The 21,547-nt window shown below is 44.7% G+C and overlaps 2 protein-coding genes across 5 annotated transcripts in view; one reads left to right on the top strand and one right to left on the bottom strand.

Annotated features, from left to right (window-relative positions):
* The window catches only part of LOC120477694 (solute carrier family 25 member 47-B), a 46,982-nt gene that overhangs the window by 1,057 nt on the left and 24,378 nt on the right, over positions 1-21,547 (bottom strand). Inside the window, exons 14-25 of one of the 3 annotated variants that reach the window (XM_089120637.1) lie at positions 18,754-20,398; positions 17,691-17,770; positions 16,863-16,931; positions 16,712-16,792; positions 16,313-16,469; positions 15,469-15,575; positions 15,041-15,388; positions 14,677-14,962; positions 2,309-2,352; positions 2,161-2,232; positions 1,819-2,001; positions 878-1,112 (exon numbers count right to left, since the gene is read on the bottom strand). In XM_089120637.1, coding sequence (XP_088976763.1) covers positions 878-1,112; positions 1,819-2,001; positions 2,161-2,232; positions 2,309-2,352; positions 14,677-14,962; positions 15,041-15,388; positions 15,469-15,575; positions 16,313-16,469; positions 16,712-16,792; positions 16,863-16,931; positions 17,691-17,770; positions 18,754-20,398 — 3,307 coding nt within the window. Of the gene's footprint in view, positions 1-877; positions 1,113-1,818; positions 2,002-2,160; positions 2,233-2,308; positions 2,353-3,095; positions 3,899-11,875; positions 12,208-13,306; positions 13,599-14,676; positions 14,963-15,040; positions 15,389-15,468; positions 15,576-16,312; positions 16,470-16,711; positions 16,793-16,862; positions 16,932-17,690; positions 17,771-18,753; positions 20,399-21,547 lie in introns of those variants that run through there. The other 2 variants (XM_089120636.1, XM_039669427.2) reach the window with 2 other exon arrangements.
* slc25a29l (solute carrier family 25 member 29-like) lies at positions 4,402-9,801 on the top strand. Of its 2 annotated transcripts, XM_039669424.2 has the most exons (4): positions 4,405-4,489; positions 5,640-5,683; positions 7,091-7,174; positions 8,342-9,801. In XM_039669424.2, exons 1-4 carry the CDS (start codon positions 4,462-4,464, stop codon positions 9,086-9,088), a joined length of 903 nt encoding a protein of 300 aa, XP_039525358.2. In that variant the 5' UTR covers positions 4,405-4,461; the 3' UTR covers positions 9,089-9,801. The 2 variants fall into 2 exon arrangements, with proteins under 2 accessions (XP_039525359.2, XP_039525358.2); XM_039669425.2 differs by lacking the exon at positions 5,640-5,683 and having other exon boundaries at positions 4,402-4,489.

Below are 21,547 nucleotides of genomic sequence, written 5' to 3'. Positions count from 1 at the left end.
TCGGTTTTTATGCAAAATTCACTTTTATATTGTTTTTTAACATGTCAGCAGTGTGTACACAACCGTCGTGCCAACAATCAATCCACCTTGTTTGTTATTTTTTTCCTCATAAATTTGAAACAGTGTCTCAAAATGAGCCGTTAAGCAATGTGACGTCACATTGCACAGGCCCCGCCCACATCTGCTGACAGACTCCGCCCTATTAGCATAGACCCACCCACAACTGCTGACAGACTCCGACTATTAGCATAGACCCGCCCACATCTGCTGACAGACTCCGCCCTATTAGCATAGACCCACCCACAACTGCTGACTCTGCCTATTAGCATAGACCCACCCACAACTGCTGACAGACTCCGACTATTAGCATAGACCCGCCCACATCTGCTGACAGACTCCGCCCTATTAGCATAGACCCACCCACAACTGCTGACAGACTCCGCCCTATTAGCATAGACCCACCCACAACTGCTGACAGACTCCGACTATTAGCATAGGCCCGCCCACAACTGCTGACTCCGCCTATTAGCATAGACCCACCCACAACTGCTGACAGACTCCGACTACTAACATAGACCCGCCCACATCTGCTGACAGACTCCGCCCTATTAGCATAGACCCGCCCACAACTGCTGACAGACTCCGACTATTAGCATAGACCCGCCCACATCTGCTGACAGACTCCGACTATTAGCATAAACCCGCCCACATCTGCTGACAGACTCCGCCTATTAGCATAGACCCGCCCACATCTGCTGATAGACTCCGCCTATTAGCATAGACCCGCCCACATCTGCTGATAGACTCCGCCCTATTAGCATAGACCCGCCCACGCCTGCTGACAGTTCCTGATATGTCCCTGATGTTCAGGTCTCACCCGGCCGCTGGTTCTCTGCAGACAGCGCATCACAGATGCTGTTGTAAGTGAGGAAGTAAGTGGCGAACGAGGGTCCGTCTCGCAGCGCTAGTGCGGCAGAACCCTTATAGAGACCCAGCGGACCCTCGTCTCGGGCGATTCTGAGCAGGCAGTGCAGCGGGCCTCTGTATCGCCGCCCTTCAGCCTGACACTGCAGACGGACCTTCACCATGTCTGCGGGAGACATCACCAGCACCTGCACACACACACACACACAGGCTTACACACGCTGGACAACAGAGACGACAGAATAACTATATTCATGATTATGAACTATTTTTTCTCACACAGTAATTTTCATTTTGGGTGAACCATACACAATAAATATTGTTGTATTTTTGTATTGTGATATATTGTGAGGTGATAAATTTTTACTGACACATAATGTGTGTGTGTGTGTGAACAAGCGCCACCTTGCGGTTTCTCTCTCTCTCAACACCAAGTGAGTTAGACTGCAGTTCCTCCACTGGCCACTAGAGGCGCTGCAGGAGAGACTCACTCCCATTGACCCGCATGTTAAAATGCAGAATAAAACATGTTTACAGTCTGGTGCTAAAAGTGGTTTTGCTCTATATCGCTAATGTTGCCCTTCATGAGGACTGTGAGGCGGGTGAGAGTTCTCATAGCTCATCCGTTTAAATTATAAGACTTAAAGTTCTGCATAATTAAGGGCGTGGCCACTTGAGTGACAGGTGGATTGCCGCTGATGTCACTGCTAGCGTTAGTGTCATATCACCTCAGCTAATCCGCCACTGCACATACGTTTATCCAGAAGTGACGCGCGGCCAAGATGGCGACGTCCGGCTCCGCCCACTTTGGGCTTCAAAAACACGACGGGTGACGTCACACACACTTCGCCCAGTGTTTTATACAGTCTGTGTGTGTGAAGCGATGAAGCGCACCTGAGCGACGCCTCCGCAGAACCCGGACAGAAGGATATCAGCCTTATGATGCGGATCCGCTGCGCTTCTGTGCCGCATCTGATGCAGCGACTGCAGGACGTTCCTGTACGTGCCGAACACCAGAGACGAGCTGATGGAGACGGTGGTCAGCGGCATCGACATCCCTCGGTAGAACCCGCCCACCTGCAACACACCAGTGTGATGAGAACCCGGAATAACATCTCATGATGTGGGCGGGGCTATGACCTGACGCTCACGTGAGCTCAGCCAATAGCAAACCACAACCATCCAATCCATTCCCCACAGACACAATCAAGCCAATCTGATCAATCTGATACTCACGCCTTCAGTTCTGCAGGTTCTGCTCACACACTCCCAAACGCCGGAATACTGAGTCTGTGTCTGGAGTCGCACCTGCAACATCAGCAGCCGTTAGTTAGACACACACCTATGATCAGGTGAGGATGATGATGATGATGAAGGGTTTTACCTTCACGGTGTCCAGCGGATACCCCACCGCCACTCCAAACGCTCCTGAACACACACACACACTCAAAACTACAAGACTCATTTATGAATATGATTCTTCATAAGACTTTAATCTAACGCATTACAGAATCTACAGTTGTTCTCCAGTGCGCATTTATCCATTAGGATGCACTAATTAGCATTTTCTAGAACTTTAAAAGAGCACATTTAACATCAGACACAAGTGAAAGATTCATAACTGCACTTTCCATTTCCGTACACACAAGTTGTCAGAAAACCCTCTTTTATCTTTAACAATTTATGTATTTAATCGTATCATACATGGTGAAGCAATGAATGAGATACTTTCGCTTTGTGTAAATAAACTTCCATGGAGAATTATTAAAGTCCCCGTGAAATCAAAATTGAACCTATTTACTTTGTTAGTGCATATTACTAGTCTTGTGGTGAACAATTAATCCGTGCAAGTGAATATATATTAAAAAAATGTTTTACCTTAGTAATCTTTAATCAAAATCTGAAAAGTTACTTCCGGTCTGGAACGGTTTCTTTTTCTGATGACGTAGGCTTCACAGTTTGGGTGGGGAAACGTTTAACCACTCCCCTCAAACCGTTAGTTTGCTATGAGCGAGAGATGGAGAGGAGGAGCGCTAGAGTAAAATCCTGCCCTCTGTTCAATATTCCGTTTCACTTGGAAATACGTCACTGCACTGGAGAAAAATCGTTTGCAACTTCCGGTTCACGGGGACTTTAATGTCACATTCACACACTGAGAAACGGTCACGAACCTCCGACAGAACCGGCGATGAAATCCGCGAGATGCATCGCGATCCGAACCAGAAGAACTGATCAGAGGAACCGAACCGATCAGAGGAACCACACCAGAAGAACCGATCAGAGGAAATGAATCAGCAAAACCGATCAGAGGAACCGAACCTATCGGAACCGATCAAACACAAGCATCGGAATCATCCGGTTCGACCCGCGGAACTCGTGACGTCAGCCGAGAAACGTCTTCATGATGTTGATGATGATGAAGAACAATGATGAAGAGAAGCGCGTACCGTGTCTTGTATACTGATATGTGTGTGTGTGTGTCGCTTTTGTCATTGCGGTAATGTGAACCCGAAGGTCACCGTGTCCAGAACATACTCGTTCACAGTGACGGGCGCGCGCGCGCTGTTGCTTCTGATGATCTCTATGATTTACAGTCGCAGAAAATATGAACATCAGCTGTATGAACTATAGAGCCAGCGAGTGTCAGATCAGTGTGTTCCTGCAGTGTGTGTCCGCGGTGTGGCGCTGCTCTTCATCATGTCACTGACGAGGAGGAGGAACATTTAAAGTGACAGTCGCGAGTTTTAGACGCAGATTTGAACGATCAAACCCGACAATCCGTTTTATTTCTACAAATTGTTTATATTTTATGGACACGTCACGGCTATTTTAATGGCAAAATATAAACTCTTTGAAACTGAAATGAAAATAAATAGTTTTTTTTTTGTGCTACATTTCCCATTTATTATTTCGTTTGAGTTACTTTAGTATTCGATGAGAACTGTTGCCTTGGCAATAGCGGAAACAAAATAAATGTTATTGTAATTGGTAACACTTTACAATAAAGTCCATTAGTTAACATGAACTAAGACTGAGCAATACTGTAATGTATAGCATTTATTAATGTTATTAATATTAATTTCAATATTTACTAATATGCTATTAAAATGAAAGGTTGTACTAGTTAACATTAGTGAACTAACATGAACAATTAATTTTCATTGTGAACTACTGTAAATACTGTAATAAATGTATTGCTCATTGTTAGTTAATACAGTAATGTTGAAGCTTATTGTAAAGTGTTAGCAAAATTTTTAGTAACAGGTTTCTATGTTTCTAGTTAACAATAATAAGTGACTGTAAATCAGATCCAGCTCATTATGAGTTGATGATGATGATGATGGGGTGTTTCTTCATCCTCGAGCTTCTATTGGTCAGCGATGGACTTTCCCCTTCATATCAACTTCATTCAGTAAAAATAGCGTGTGCCTCCGCAGCAGCTGCTCGAGAGCTCTCACACACACACACACACACACACACACACCATCAGGAGATCAGGACGAGCTCTTCTTCATCTTCATCATCTCAGGAATAGCTATGGACTTTGCTGCAGGGTGCATTGGGGGTAAGTCGTGCCACTGCACTGAAAGCACAGAATCAGTCGAATAATGCGATCAGAAGAGCGACAGTGCATGAGCTTCAGTTCGACAGCGGCGTTTCAGACACACAGATAACACAGCAGCAGAGTGTGTGTGTGTGTGTGTGTGTGTGTGTGTGTGTGAGGAGCGTCTCAGAAACCTGTTTAGTAGCTCCGCTCATCAAACCTTCTGTTAGAAGTAAAGCTCAAACTGATCCTGTGAAGCACAAGTAGTCACACACACACACACACACACACACACACACACACACACACACACACTCACACACTCAACACTCCTCCCATCATCAGTGTATGGGCTATAGTTCAGTAAATGGTGATAAATGTGAGCAGAACTCAGTGTTTGATATGTGACTGGTTTTGTCCTTCTGTTGGACTCTCACACATGAATTATGTTGAATATCTGTCAGCTGATCAATTGAACGACACAATTAGAGAATACCAGTTTAGCTCAACCAGTGACCAAGCAATGCGAATGTTGTTCAGTGTGTGTGTAAAAAGAGCAGAAAACACACTTCGGCAGAACATCATCAGCTCACAGTGGAGGAGTCAGTTTATTAATGTCACTGTATTATTGTGTGTAATATGTCTCAGTTTACTGTATTTGCTCTCGTCACTCACAGAAGTGAACTATAGTGTCCTGATCACACTAGAGAAAACACACACACGTCTGCTGGCTCTGTGCTGTTGGCACATGCTCGGATGACGCAGGTTTCGCAGGTCAAGGACTGCAGCTCAGACACGATTGCATCACACACACCAGGCCTGACATGCTCACACACACCAGCGGCTTCTAACCAATCAGAACTAACTTCATCTGGACAGTAACTTTATTCTAGATCTGCTGTAAACACTCTCTGTGACTGTAATCTCCTGTTAGCACTGTAAAGCTGCTGTGAACTCTATAGTGTTAAAGCGCTGGATAGATGAAGGAGACGTGAGTGTGTGTGAGTGTGTCGCTGTATAGAGGGAGACGTGAGTGTGTGTCGCTGTATAGATGAATTTAGTTAATGAGATCGCCGCTTGCAACACCTGATCGCGGGTTCGACTCCAGGGAGCGCATGAGCTGATCTCGAGTCTCTGGTCGCAGTTCTGACTGAGTGTTGTGATGTTGCAGGAGCCGCTGGTGTTCTGGTCGGTCACCCGTTCGACACGGTGAAGGTACGTCCGGCTCCGACACTGAACACACGAGTACACACACACACACACACACACACACACACACACACACACACACGCTTCAATGTAAATCACTTGTAAAACTCAAGGTTCTTTACCGGCATCAACGGCTTCATGGAGAACCCCAAACAGTGAATCCTGCACACCAATCTTTAGATGATCCTCCTCTAAAAAATAAAAGAACTGATCATTAAAGGGAAACAACCAAGTAGATGCATCTAAAACCTCAAGTTTCTCTGGATAAAAGCATCTGGTAAATCTTTTGAAGCATGTCTTTAATTTAAACACAAACGCTCAGAGGTGTGTATTGCTAACACATTGAGTAAATCAGGTTGTTTTGTCATTAGTGTTGCATGTGTGTTTCTGTGAATGTAAACTAACACTGAAAGGCACAGGGCAAGATGGAGTCTCACATGAGCTCGTGTTCACGTCAGAATCACAATCTCCTGATGAGTTACTCTCGTCCACCGAGATGTTCATGTGTTTCGTTCTTCAGTCCAGAAGAAATGAAGGTTTGTGAGGAACACACTCCAGGGTTTCTCCATATAGTGACTTCAATGGGGTCCAACGGGTCGAAGGTCAGATGTGAGTTTCAAAGACTCGACACGAACCAGCCGAGGAATAAGAGTCTGATCTAGACAAACCAGCGACATTTACAACAAAACACACATTTATATACTTTAACCACTAATGCTGGTGTTGCTCGAGCTGCATTACGAGATCAGGGTGAAAGGTCAAGCGTGACGTAGGCGTAAGAACAAACCCAGTGAAGACTGAGCGGAGATGGAGTCAAACGCCATTTATAAAATATATAAATAAAAAATAAAAGGTAAAACAACGATGTCGGACAATTTCATTACGAGTTAATGAGTTTTACGCGGGTCTCGCGTGTTCCGGTTTATAAAAGTAGAGCGAAAAACTCTCATCCCATTTTCCTCCAACTTCTAAATCATCTGACGTCGTTGTTTTACCTTTTATTTGAAATGTTTAGGTTGTAAATGGCGTTTGACTCCGCTTTGTAAACTCTGGTCTGTTCTTACGCCTACGTCACGCTTGACCTTACGACATCCGAGATATAAAACCCCAGAGTGTGTTCCTCAAAAACCTCCATTTCTCTTCCACTGAAGACAGAAAGGCATGAAGATCTCGGACGGCGTGGTGAGAGTAGATCCTCCTCTGGTCCTGTAACCTGATCAAACCTCTCAGCCGACGGGTCTCTCACCGCAGAATATTGCTCTGTTGTAGATGAGAGAGGCGGTTACCCTCGTGAGTAAATGAATGTAAATCCACACACAGCCGGACAAACGTCACCCAGATCTCTTCATTCAGCTGTTGGTCAAGCGCTCCTGCGAGTCCAGAGTAATGAGTGTGTGTGTGTGTGTGTTTCAGGTGCGGCTGCAGGTCCAGAGTGTGGAGAAGCCCCTGTATCGCGGGACGTACCACTGCTTCCAGTCCATCGTCCGACAGGAAACAGTGAGTGGGATTCATTTATTACGGTAGTCAGGGCTCTCTCCAGGGTTTCGATGGCTCTCTCGCCTTTGGCTTGCTTAATTCAGGACATTTAATTTAATATTCAGCATTATATGAGAACTGAACTGAGCTGGACGATGACATCACGGTTTCTCCAGAGGGGATATATACACTCACCTGAAGGATTATTAATAAACACCTGTTCAATTTCTCATTAATGCAATTATCTAATCAACCAATCACATGGCAGTGTCTTCAGTGCATTTAGGGGTGTGGTCTCCTGAACTCCAAACTGAATGTCAGAATGGGAAAGAAAGGGGATTTAAGCAGTTTTGATCGTGGCCGGTCTGAGTATTTCACAATCTGCTCAGTTACTGGGATTTTCACACACAACCATTTCTAGGGTTTACAAAGAATTGAGTGAAAAGGGAAAAATATCCAGTATGTGGCAGTCCTGTGGGCGATATATATATGTATATCGGCTCTGGAGAAACCGTGATGTCATCGTCCAGCTCAGATCAATCTCATATAATGCTGTCAGTGCAGGAGATCAGTGATATTGTTGAATATTAAATTAAATGTCTCCAACAAAGCTTCCTAACTTTAAATGTGCTTAAGAAATAACCTGAACTGAAGTTCTTGAACGGCGGATCATTAAATCAGATCATTTACCAGTGGTATTCAGAAGGATGAATGTCAGTAGTTGTAGTTAACTCGATAAGCGGAGCTCCAGGAGTCACTCGAGCCGTGGACGAGACGCAGAGCTAAATCCGGCTCAGGGAACATCTATATTTACCTGAGAGACGAAGGGTTTCAGGTTCTGAACACATCCCAGCAAGCACTTCTGCGATAATTAAAACGTCTAACATCCGTCCAAACACAGCCTGACGTCTGGGCTAAAACAAGCCAAGGTCTAAACCACAGCCCGATCTGGTCATCAATTAGATGAAGAAATGAAACACCAAATTAAATGAAACCAAACACCTTGTAATCACGGTTTACTTTTGTACATGATGGAATATCATAAAAAAACCACAAGCAAACTTAAGGTTATTTTGTCCAGCCGGACTATACCTATAGTTCACTGAGACGGAGAAATGACGGATATTGCTAGCTGGGATTAACCCTTCGCTCTTCATTAGCCCTCATTAACCCTTTGTGTTTCTGCAGATGTTGGGTCTCTATAAAGGCATCGGCTCCCCGATGATGGGCCTGACCTTCATCAACGCCATCGTGTTCGGTGTCCAGGGGAACGCCATGCGCATGTTGGGCGCGGATACGCCGCGGCACCAGTTCCTAGCGGGCGCGGCGGCCGGGCTAATCCAGTGCATCATCTGCTGCCCGATGGAGCTCGCCAAGACCCGCATGCAGACGCAAGGAACGGGCCAGAAGAACACGACCCGGAGGCTCTACAAGAACTCCCTGGACTGCCTGATCCGAATCTACCGGAAGGAGGGAATCCGGGGAATCAACCGAGGAATGGTGACGACCGTGATCCGCGAGACGCCAGGCTTCGGCATCTACTTCCTCACATACGACACGCTAACGCGATCGCTACGCTGCGAAGCCGACGACGGATACATCATTCCCAAGCTGCTCCTGGCGGGAGGCATGTCGGGAATCGCATCCTGGCTCTCCACCTATCCGGTGGATGTGATTAAGTCCCGCCTCCAGGCTGACGGAGTGGGCGGAGCCAACAGGTACAGCGGGATCGTGGATTGCGTGCGTCAGAGCTGGCGGAAGGAGGGGTGGAGGGCGTTCACTCGCGGCCTGACCTCGACTCTCCTGAGGGCGTTCCCTGTGAACGCCACCACCTTCGCCACCGTCACGCTCTTCCTCATGTACATGCGCGAGGACGAAGGAGCGAAGGACTGTGAGTCCATGAGGCCTGTGACCGAACGACTTTCTGTCCAATAGAGAAAAGGCCAGCGAACACAAGGACCAATCAGGCTGGAGAATGACCTTGCTGATCTTTACGTTTCTCCACGTTTGATGGACCACTAAAATAATGGGACGACTGAGTCTCCATTGGGTTCGAGGATTCTCAGAGGTACACCAAAGATGATAACTATTATGATAAAGATAATAGTTTTTAAAATTGTTTACAGCACAACTATAACGATAATGACAACGAGGAACAATGATTGGTCAGTGTAATCTGACAGCGTGACTATAGTAACAGGCAAAGGTATTGTGTAGTCTGAACCCGGCATCTGGTGCTCTTTGGTCATTTTTGACCGAAAATTTGTACGTTTTTATTTTTTGATAAATTGGAATGGTACGAAGTTCGGTCAACGTTTTGGCACTTGCTATAAAAAAAATCATGGACATGATTCGAAAAGGTTAAATGGCCCTGAAAAAGATAGCCACAGTTGCGCTCCTCGCGGTCAGAACTGGACGGGAGACGAATTTCATCTAGTGGAGGCGTTTGGTACTGCAGCCGAACACAATCTGACCGCAAGCTAACTTTTGAGATATCAAGCTCAAGTTTAGATGTATGATTAAAATAAAAATAGATTTCCTAAAAAAAAGTTAAAATAGCATTTTTCATAAAAAAGGAAAAAAGTCGGCACACCACGGCTTCAGAAATGTTTTTCATAACAATAAATGTAATACTTTTTTTCACTTCAGGAATATCTGCCAAGTGTCTTCTTTACAAAGAGATCAAACTTCAGTCTGTTGCTCTACAGATTGACCACAGTTTAAGTTGGAAATTTCAGCTCTATGCTCAAAAATATAAATACAGCGTGAATATAATTTAGTACCATAAAATCACCTAAAAATACAAAATATTAAATGAAAAACATTATCAAACTAAAATGTAGTACATTCCTTTCATTGAAATAAAATGTAAAAACCTGTCATTGATCGCCACAGGAAAAGCACCAGACGGTTGCTAGAGCATTTAAAGCGACAGCGCACTTATTATAAACACAGCGTTCTCACGCATTGGTGTGGACGCTCGTAACTTATCGTTCTTGGTGTGAACGGGCCTTAAGATTTGATCAGTTCCCTTTTTCCCTGGGAATCGAACCTGTGACGCCATGCTCTACTGAAGGATCTTCTGACGTACGGATGGACCAGACGAGCTTTTGAACTTAAAACATGTCTGAAACTAATTTCTTCCATCCTGTGGCGGCTGCATAGACTGCTTGGACTAGTATTACGAGTTTGTCATGTAATTTTTTTAATTTTTTTTATCCAAGACTGGTCATAACTTTTCCATTTCAGTTCCCTAAAGGTAGATTGGATACAGTAGATTATATCCAATAACTGGGAGTTGGTCAGAAGAGTCTTAACATACTGGCTGTTTATCACACTGTCAGAAAAGATGTGCGAAATGTTCCTTTAATGCTGCAACAGCAAACATCTTTATCTGAGTTCATAACAAGTGAAAGTCTTTGATGAAAACACTGAATTTTTGAGAGGAAACTGAGGTAAAGTTGAATTTTAATGCCTCTGCCCTACTGTTGGTACACTACGCTTTGGTTCAGAAAGTTGGGGTGCATCTTAAAATATATATATATATATATTTTAAATTATTTAAATTAATGAATTCATCACTGATGCATTCAATTGATCAAAAGTGACAGTAAAGACATTTATATTGTTACAAAAGATTATATTTCAAATAAATGCTGTTCTTTTTAACTATATTCATCAAAGAATCCTGAAAAATAAAATGTATCACAGTTTTCTCACAAATATGAACTGTGTTCAACACTGATAATAATCATAACTGTTTGTTGATCATCAGATCCTCATATTAGAGTGATTTCTGAAGGGTCATGTGACACTGAAGACTGGAGTAATGATTGATTTGATCACAGAAATAAATTACACTTTACTGTATATTCACATAGAGAACAGATTATTAATTACTTTATAATCATATTTCACTGTTTTACTGTATTTATGATCAGCTTCTGAACTGTAGTGTACAAGTTTGGCACGTCTCCTGATATTGCGCATTACTTTCTCTTCAGTTACACCATTTGACATATTGATTGTAAAAGTAAATGTTTAAATGCAAAGATCAGAAGAGATGATTCCTGATGTCACGATTACATGAAGAGACTCTCAGACCAGCAGATTGGTCCAGAAACGGTCACATGGTCCTACATGTTTACATGCACAGAATCATTTTCTAGATGTTATTTAATCTTGACACGCACCTTAAACATGTGGCTAGTTGCTGACACGTCATATTCCTGTATATATGATACATGTGCATCATCTGTTTTAGTTCTCTAGTGTTATGAATGTAAATAGTATGAGATGGATCGATGCCTGTCAGTGTTTGTACTTCATGAATCTCGAGGGAACACGTGTTACACACACATCAGCAGTGAATAAATGAGTATGGAACATTAGTCTATTTGTCTTACCTTTGCTGGAATAAACGACACGACTTCTGTGCTGGTCCCAGTGTGAACTCCTGCTGTAGACCGACGAGAACACACACACACACTTTACCAGTTCATTACTGTGTGATGAAGAGCCGTGAGGAAGATCCAGTGGAGTCCAGCGCCCTCTAGTGGCTCAAACCTAGACCTCAACCTGACACACACACTCTCACACAGTCTCGCACACACACACACACACACACACACACACACACACACACACACACACACACACACACACACAGTCTCTCTCTCACACACACACACAGTTATGCTGAAGGAGAAAACAGCTGAGAAGTTATTAAAAACAGAGAGCTCTTTTATTTCTTAAAATGGCCCCTGTAAACATAAATATTTCATGACAGAATTACCATTATGGCAACATTCATAATCCGATCTGTACAGAACTTTCCTTAACAGAAAACACACACACACTGACATCACGATATGATCCTGATTATTCCCCCGTCTGTGTGACATCATCATAATAAATCAATAGTTCATAATGTGTTAAAGTGCACAGAGTGAGCGAGTTAGCATTAGCAGCAGTAGCTGTAGCGCAGGCAGCGGTAGATGCCCTCGGCTCGGGAGCGGCTCACACGCGCACACGCCTGCAGATCCTGCACTGAGCTGAAACACACAGCAGAAACCAGAGTCACTTCACTTCAGTCAGTCCAGAGTCACTTCACTTCAGTCAGTCCAGAGTCACTTCACTTTAAACCAGAGTCACTTCACTTTAAACCAGAGTCAGTCCAGAGTCACTTCACTTCAGTCAGTCCAGAGTCAATTCACTTTAAACCAGAGTCAGTCCAGAGTCACTTCACTTCAGTCAGTCCAGAGTCAATTCACTTTAAACCAGAGTCAGTCCAGAGTCACTTCACTTCAGTCAGTCCAGAGTCAATTCACTTTAAACCAGAGTCAGTCCAGAGTCACTTCACTTCAGTCAGTCCAGAGTCACTTCACTTCAGTCAGTCCAGAGTCACTTCGCTTTAAACCAGAGTCAGGCCAGAGTCACTTCACTTCAGTCAGTCCAGAGTCACTTCACTTCAGTCAGTCCAGAGTCACTTCACTTTAAACCAGAGTCAGGCCAGAGTCACTTCACTTCAGTCAGTCCAGAGTCACTTCACTTCAGTCAGTCCAGAGTCACTTCGCTTTAAACCAGAGTCAGGCCAGAGTCACTTCACTTCAGTCAGTCCAGAGTCACTTCACTTCAGTCAGTCCAGAGTCACTTCACTTCAGTCAGTCCAGAGTCACTTCACTTTAAACCAGAGTCAGGCCAGAGTCACTTCACTTCAGTCAGTCCAGAGTCACTTCGCTTTAAACCAGAGTCAGGCCAGAGTCACTTCACTTCAGTCAGTCCAGAGTCACTTCACTTCAGTCAGTCCAGAGTCACTTCGCTTTAAACCAGAGTCAGGCCAGAGTCACTTCACTTCAGTCAGTCCAGAGTCACTTCACTTCAGTCAGTCCAGAGTCACTTCGCTTTAAACCAGAGTCAGGCCAGAGTCACTTCACTTCAGTCAGTCCAGAGTCACTTCACTTCAGTCAGTCCAGAGTCACTTCGCTTTAAACCAGAGTCAGGCCAGAGTCACTTCACTTCAGTCAGTCCAGAGTCACTTCACTTCAGTCAGTCCAGAGTCACTTCACTTTAAACCAGAGTCAGGCCAGAGTTACTTCACTTCACTCAATCTAGAGTCACTTCAATTCAGGAACGGGTGTGCAGTTCACGTACCTGCGGATCATGTGACCGACGGAGCTGTAGCGATGGCACATGTTCAGCGCAGTGATGTAGCTCACGTTCGGCAGCGTCAGGCAGAACTGAAGAGCCTGCTGCCGGTGACCTTTAACCTCCAGGGGTACGTCGATAGCCTGACCTTTCCTGCTCTCCACATGCGTGAGGTCACTCAGAATCGAGGCGGTTTGGTCCGGGCCGTTGCTGACCAGGAGCCGGACGCCCGCCTTCACCAGCGCCGCTAGTGTCCCGTCGTAATAGCGGCTGCGCTGAAACACTCGCGCCACCTCGCCTGACATCATGAGAGAAAAGTGTCATGTGATCATGAGTGTCAAGTCACGTCTCCTTCATCTATTCAGTAGAGTTCGACAGCAGCTTTACAGTGCTAACAGGAGATTACAGTCACAGAGAGTGTTTAGGCTTTACAGCAGATCTAGAATAAAGTTACTGTCCAGATAAAGTTAGTTCTGATTGATTCACTAACGTGCAACCCAATAATCTGTTAGTAATGGGATTGACGGCTCTATCGGACTGAAACACCTTCATGTAAAACTCATCCCAATGACATCTCGATCGGATTGAAAGGGTCGGTTTATTCCTTTTCTAATCCGATCGAGAGAACATGTAAAGTCTTGATCGTATTGAAAACCGAAACCGAAAGACCGCGCATGTGCGATGATGTTGAAATAAATAGCGTAATGACGCATGGCGCACGGAACGAAATTCCGATTTGAAGCTTGTGACACATTAACACACATCAACCCGATCACGCTCATGTAAACACTACACTCAGATTCATCAATCGGAATAAATTCAATCCGATTGAAACTAAAGTTGTTCATGTAAACGCAGCCACTGAGTCACGTGATCATGAGCAGTCAGTGTTGGGTGTAACTAATTACTAAGTTATAAGTTACTAATTAGTTACTGTAATTTAATTACTTTTCCCTTTAAAATGTAAAGAAAGGGATTACTCTTCATTTATCTGTAATTTAATTACAGTTACTTCTGATGTAATTGAGGTAAATACTGTTTCTAAATCGTACGACCGCACTCGTGCAAATTCGTATGAATTATTGTAAAATATGTATGAAAAAAGTGTGAAATGTCATGAGATCAGACATAAAACAATAGTGGGTTTAACATCAAAATGTATTGTCTGATGCTAAAGTATGTTTTTATAATGTAAGCTTCTCCTCCTTGGTCAGTTTAAGGATAATTCATGCATTTTATAGTATTTATTTGAAAGAATTAAAACAGATTCATGTCTATCCTTGTATTATTCAGCTGGTTAAGATTGATACATGGGATTTTGAAAGTAATTAGTAATTCAAAGTAATTAAATACTTTTTAGAGAGAGTAATTAGTACCCGGTTTGCAGCGCTCGCTCTGCAGGATCACACACACGCGCTCGTACTGCTCCTGCAGCCGCTGGATGCGCTCCGTCAGGCGTCTGCGGTTCTGAACGCTCGAGACCTCGGACTCGCTCTGCAACTCCACACACATGCGGCTGCTCACGATGAAGTCTGCGCTGACCAGGGAACACACCTGAACCTGCAGGCCGTGGCGCAGACGCAGACGAGACACGACCTCTGACCCCGAGCTGATGCAGCGGCTGTCCACTAACACCCTCAGAGGAGCGTCGGACACACTCTCCTGCAAACACACACGAGACACTGTTACACACACTATATCAACACAAGGACGTCCAGGACGTCACATGACGAGTCTCACCGGTTTCTCCGTGTGGACGTGGAGCTCTTCCGCCAGTCTCTGCCGCTTCTGGACACACTGCGGGACCTTAAACACAGAGTCTCGTCCCTCACACTCCTCCTCTTCCTCACTGGAGTCCTGAACACGCAGGATCCGGGAGCGCTTGCTTCTCTCCGGCTGAAGCGTGGCGTTGGCGGCTCGGATGCGGACCCTGCGGCGCGTGGCGTAGAGTCTCCGGCCGTTCACGTACGAGTCTTCGGCGATCAGCTCCACGGGCTCTTCGTCACACACACTCCCCTCCTCATCTTCATCTTCACTGCCATCAAACACAAAGCTGTCTTCTGCGTACGTCTCGTCCTGTTCCGGCACCTGCGGCACACACACACACACACAGTTTGATTGGATAGCTGTGGTGGGATTGGATGTGATGATGGTCTGTAAGAACTCGCCTGTGAGAACACATTGACGTTGTGTTTGGGTTTATACGTCATCCGGACCCGGTTCTGCAGCGCCGGACTCCTCACCGACTTCAGATAGAACGCCTGCATCTCAGAGTCTGATGAAGAAACACAGAACGGCACAAATGAAAATGATCCTTACTTGATGTTTCTTCTGAGACTGGCCTTTCTTACAGGGAGAGAATAAACACTGACGATCAGAAATACAGTAAAAATATGATTATAATGTAAATCATCTGTTCTCTATGTGGATATACAGTAAAGTGTAATTTATTCCTGTGATCAAATCAATCATTACTCCAGTTTTCAGTAGGGATGGGCAACGATTAATCGCATCTAAAATAAAAGTTTGTGTTTGTGTTTATTTAATTTGTAAATATAAATATATATTTAAGAAATATTATTTACAATTAATATTATATATAAATATAAATATATTAATAACACATTTTTCTTAAATATATACATGCATGTGTGGGTATTTATATTTACAAATTGAATATACACACTACACACACATATATTATGTAAACACAAACTTTTATTTTGGATGCGATTAATCCCTAGTCTTCAGTGTCACATGACCCTTCACAAACCACTCTAATATGAGATGATCAACAAACATTTATGATTATTATCGGAGATGTGCTGAATCAGATTTCAGAGGAACCTGAGATCAATTTCAGGAGTCTTTGATGAATCGAAGCTTTTGTAACATCATAGATGTCTTTACTGGCACGTCTTGCTGATTAAACGTTTTAAAAAATAAACAAACAAACAAACATTTAAGCAGCAGTGTGTGTACGCGTGTGTGTGTGTGTTCAGCAGATCTCACCGTTCAGACCCTGAGAGCACTGGGTCGTGTTGACCACAAACCCCTGCAGTGAACGGTTCTGTTCATCTCCATCATCTTCATCGGACGAAACCTCCTCTTCCTCCGAGAGCTCGGCCTCCTCGTCCAGAAACTGCCGGGCCGTGCGACGCAGAACCTTCTGGAACACACATTTAATAATCCTCAATATCTCTGATCTCCTGCACCGACAGCATTACACGAGACTGAGCTGGACGATGACATCATCGATGACACATATATGCATGTGTATATGAACTAAATTAATAACTTTTACAACAAAAATCTGCTTGATTATTGTCCTGTTCTCTCAGTGAAGCTGTGCTGTGCGCTGTATAAATAAAGGAGACTCGACTGGACCGTGTGTTCGGGTGTGTGACGTACGCGAGGCTCTCTGCGGTGTCGGGGCTTGGCGTCTCTGGGCCGATGAGGAGCGTCCTCCTGGAAATCGTCGCTGTCCTCCGACTGAAAAACACCACAATGAACACCATGGCGAAAACACAGCGTAACGCGAGCCAATGAAGCGCAGGCGTACCGTGATCAGCGCAGCGGCGGGTTTCCTGCGAGCCTGAACGGGCGACTCCACGTCACTGCACATCTTCGACTGCTCACACACACACACACACACACACATGTTTGGCATCACTTCTAAATTACTCTTTATCTCAGCATTCATCCAAAGATGCTAATTAAACTTGTGTAGTCAGAATATGGCATAGACTGTTGCACATCATGCAGTGTTTGTGTTTCCATCCCATGCTTTCAAGACAACAAAATCGTCACTTCATGGGAAACCGGCGCAAAATATCAGTCATAAAAGATAGAATGATGAACTAACAGTAAAGCCTGTGACTCTCCTCGCCTTCATGCGAGATGACTGAACACAGCGGTGAGAGACATGATGCTAACATGAAGCATGAGCAATGCATTTATTACAGAATGTATTAATTTTAATTGATGAAAAAAAAAGCTGTGTCGGCTCAGATCCATTAAACAATATTAACAGACACAACTTTTAATAATGAATCAATAAACGATGAAAGTATCATTAACTAAGATTAATAAATGATTAGAAGTGTTAATCAACACTAAAAATTTAAGCGGACTGTGAATTCTGATTTTGCGTTTCATTAGAGACGCTGCGATGCCATTGGTCCACTGGTTACTCCAGTTATCCAATCACAGCCTCTGCTGAGTCACATGAGCTTTGAGAGATTTATTCTGGAAAAGTGTTTCCATCTTAGTTTATGTGCATGACATGTTATCAGATCCAAAACAAGAGCATGTGTAGTTCTGAGCATGTTAGTGTTTATGTGGAGTGAACAGAGCTAGTGTCACATGACAAATCTCACAGCAGTCTGACCTCGGGGGAAAACACCGGATTGGCCTTTTGAGCTGGAGTCCGGAGAGGCGTCTCGCCCTCGCTGTCGCTGCTCAACACGCCTGAAACACACACACACACACACACACACACAACCGGTTCGTCAGCTTATGGCTCCTCCTAGAAAACCAGCTTTGCATAAAGAGGAAGCCGTAAGCGACATTACAAGCGGGCAGGGTTGGTACTGTAGGCGTGTGTGTTTCAGTACAGCAGAGCGAAACACTAAGTTCAGTGATGGTTCATTTTTGTTGTTAAGATTTAAAAAAAAAAAAATTTATTTAGTTAATTTATATGAATATTGAATATACTGCATATACAAGCAGCTGTGAAAAATTTCTGTGTTTTGCCAGATGAGAAGTTTATCTATGCATCATATTTTTACTCTTAGTTCCTTTTATAACAGTTTTAAATTTTCCTTGATATATATATATATATATATATATATATATATATATATATATATATATATATATATTAGGGCTGTGCAAAAGTTAATTATTCGCACCCAAAATAAAAGTCTGTTTACATAATATATTTGTGTGTGCTGAATATAATTATTTTGTATATATAAATACCTATGCATGCATGTATATATTTAAGAATTATTTGCGCGTAAATTCTGTATACATATATATAAATACATAATCTATATTATACAAGTATAAATATTTTATATATGAATAACACATTTTCTTAAATATATACATGCATGTGTGTGTATTTATATATACAAAATAATTATATACAGCACACACAAATATATTATGTAAACACAGACTTTTATTTTGGACTATTAATTTTTGCACAGCCCTAATATACATATATATATATATATATCTGAGCTGAAGAAGCTAGACTTTCACTCATAAACTGAGGAGCTTAAACTCATTAAGGCCTACAATCAGATCCACACACACACACACACACACACACACACACACACAACCTGTGCTAATGGGAAGTTGACTAAAAGATAGAATCCAGTTTTTTATAATAATATAGTATTTTGTACTATGTTTTTTCTGACTGGGAACACACTCGTCACCTGCACTGGAGAGACCCCGCTGGAACAGCTCTGTCCTCAGAGATGGAGTGGCCTGACCCGGGAACACACGGCTCGGTGTGGACGCGCTGGGTCTCGCCTGACCCGGGAACACACGGTCCGCCTGACCCGGGAACACACGGTCCGCCTGACCCGGGAACACACGGTCCGCCTGACCCGGGAACACACGGTCCGCCTGACCCGGGAACACACGGTCCGCCTGACCCGGGAACACACGGTCCGCCTGACCCGGGAACACATGGTCCGCCTGACCCGGGAACACACGGTCCGCCTGACCCGGGAACACACGGTCCGCCTGACCCGGGAACACACGGTCCGCCTGACCCGGGAACACACGGCTCGGTGTGGAAGCGCTGGGTCTCGTCTGCGACTGCTGAGATCTTGCGGTTGCTGCGACCGGACGAGGACGAGACACTGAGTCGACACACTCCTCGTCCTCGGACTCTAACCCCAGGTCAAAGTTCACAGAGAAGAAGTCCTGCGAGCAGTGGAACGCCTGACCGGATCCTGGGTCATGCTCGTCAGCCTGCTCTCCTTCAGGTCCAGTGCTCTTATCCGGCGTCCGGATATCAGGAATGCTCAGCTGAAGGAAAGCCTCGTCGTCTCCGAACAGGTCCAGGCTGTCCTGCTCTTCCTGAAGCTCTTCCTGTTCCTTTTCCCGTTCCTTTTCCCGAAGCTCTTCCCGTTCCTTTTCCCGAAGCTCTTCCTGATCCTTTTCCCGAAGCTCTTTGCGTTCCTTTTCCCGAAGCTCTTCCTGTTCCTTTTCCTGAAGCTCTTCCCGTTCCTCTTCCCATTCTTCTTCCCGCTCCTTTTCCCAAAGCTCTTCCCGTTCCTTTTCCTGAAGCTCTTCCCGTTCATTTTCCCGAAGCTCTTCCTGTTCCTTTTCCTGAAGCTCTTCCCGTTCCTTTTCCCGAAGCTCTTCCCGTTCATTTTCCCGAAGCTCTTCCTGTTCCTTTTCCTGAAGCTCTTCCTGTTTCTTTTCCCGAAGCTCTTCCCGTTCCTTTTCCCGAAGCTCTTCCTGTTCCTCTTCCCATTCTTCTTCCCGTTCCTCCTCCGCTCTCGTGAAGGCCTCGTCCTCGTCGTCGAACAGCTCGTCCCAGCCCGGAGAGAGAGCCCCGGGATCCTCACGCTCTCGGTTAGCCGACACCAGGCTGAACGTCACCTGGAACGCATCAGAAACCGTGTCCGTCGGGAGAAGGCCGAGGTCTGGGAGGCTGGGCTCTTGCGGAGGCGATCTGGACAGCAGATCCTCCACGTCGGCCAGGATCCTCCGGAAGGCTTTGGTCATGAGACTGTGACGGCAGCGTTTCGGGCCGAGGTTCTGCTCCGGCTGATAGAACATGTGCTGTAGATCCGAGCTCTCGTCCTCGGGATCTCCCAGCAAACAGTCCAGACACTCGTGTTGGGATGCCGGATCGGACTCGGGATCAAACCCGTCGTGTGTGTCGAGCCGGTTCTCTGCGCTCGGGATCGGTCTCGCCGACGTCCTGCCGTTCTCTCCCCGCTGAGCCTCGTGGGATCTCGACCTCTTCTTCCGAGGGGTTCTGTCGGCGTTTGGGTTTGTTGTTCCATCAACATCTTCTTTCTGTAGATGCAGCTTGAGCTCGGACTCAAAACTACAGTCGCCCTGCGAGGACAGAAGACCTCCATCAATCCTCCACATATATGAAAATAAACATAAAAAATTAAAATATTAAATATATTATATAAATGTAATTATCTATAAATAAACATATAAATGTAAATAAATAAAAACAAAATATATAACATACATCTATCTCTACCTCTCTTTCCATATGCAAATAATACTTTATACACCTCAGTGTGCATTATTTTTCAATAATATAAAACATATCGATCTATCATACATATTTACATAAAACATCCTAAATTAATGTAATTATCACAATATTTCTTTAAATGCTCCATTTTAGAGCATTTAAAGAAATAAAATGAGAGTCTCCGATGACAGTCTGAGAGGGTCATGTGACTGATCAACAGTCCTTCAGTGACTAGTTTTTTTTTTGTATAAATATTTTTATTAATATTTTCTTCATGTAAATACAAACACAATCTTGTTAATACAAATTTAATCAGTGACTAGTTAGTAACCATCCAGACATGTGACGTCCTGCTTCTGCAACTAGTTATGATATAACTACATCAACTGCAGCTTTAATATGCTAAATATAAATCATAAACTAGTGCGTAACATAATAACGAGGTCATCATGTGACGCATCATGTGAACCGGCCTGAAGACAAGAGATGCTTTATGTGATTCTGATTCCAACGATGTAGCCACGGATCATCAGTATAACAGCGGTTCAACACGTTATGTGTCTGTTAAACAAGAGACTTACAGAGACTCATCCTGTTACAGCAGCCGGAGAACACGAGCGGGCCGGAGAACACGAGCGGCCCGGAGAACAGCCAGAGAACAGCCGGAGAACACGAGCGGCCCGGAGAACAGCCAGAGAACAGCCGGAGAACACGAGCGGGCCGGAGAACACGAGCGGCCCGGAGAACAGCCAGAGAACAGCCGGAGAACACGAGCGGCCCGGAGAACAGCCAGAGAACAGCCGGAGAACACGAGCGGACTGGAGAACAGCCGGAGAACGCGAGCGGACCGGAGAACACGAGCGGGCCGGAGAACAGCCGGAGAACACGAGCGGGCCGGAGAACATCCGGAGAACACGAGCGGACCGGAGAACAGCCGGAGAACACGAGCGGGCCGGAGAACAGCCGGAGAACACGAGCGGGCCGGAGAACATCCG

This window comes from Pimephales promelas, chromosome 15 (assembly GCF_988280905.1).
Source record: "Pimephales promelas chromosome 15, fPimPro1.hap1.1, whole genome shotgun sequence".
Taxonomy (NCBI): Eukaryota; Metazoa; Chordata; class Actinopteri; order Cypriniformes; family Leuciscidae; genus Pimephales; species Pimephales promelas.
The sequence above is the reverse complement of the archived record's forward strand: the minus strand, read 5'-3'. Positions and strand labels throughout refer to the sequence as shown.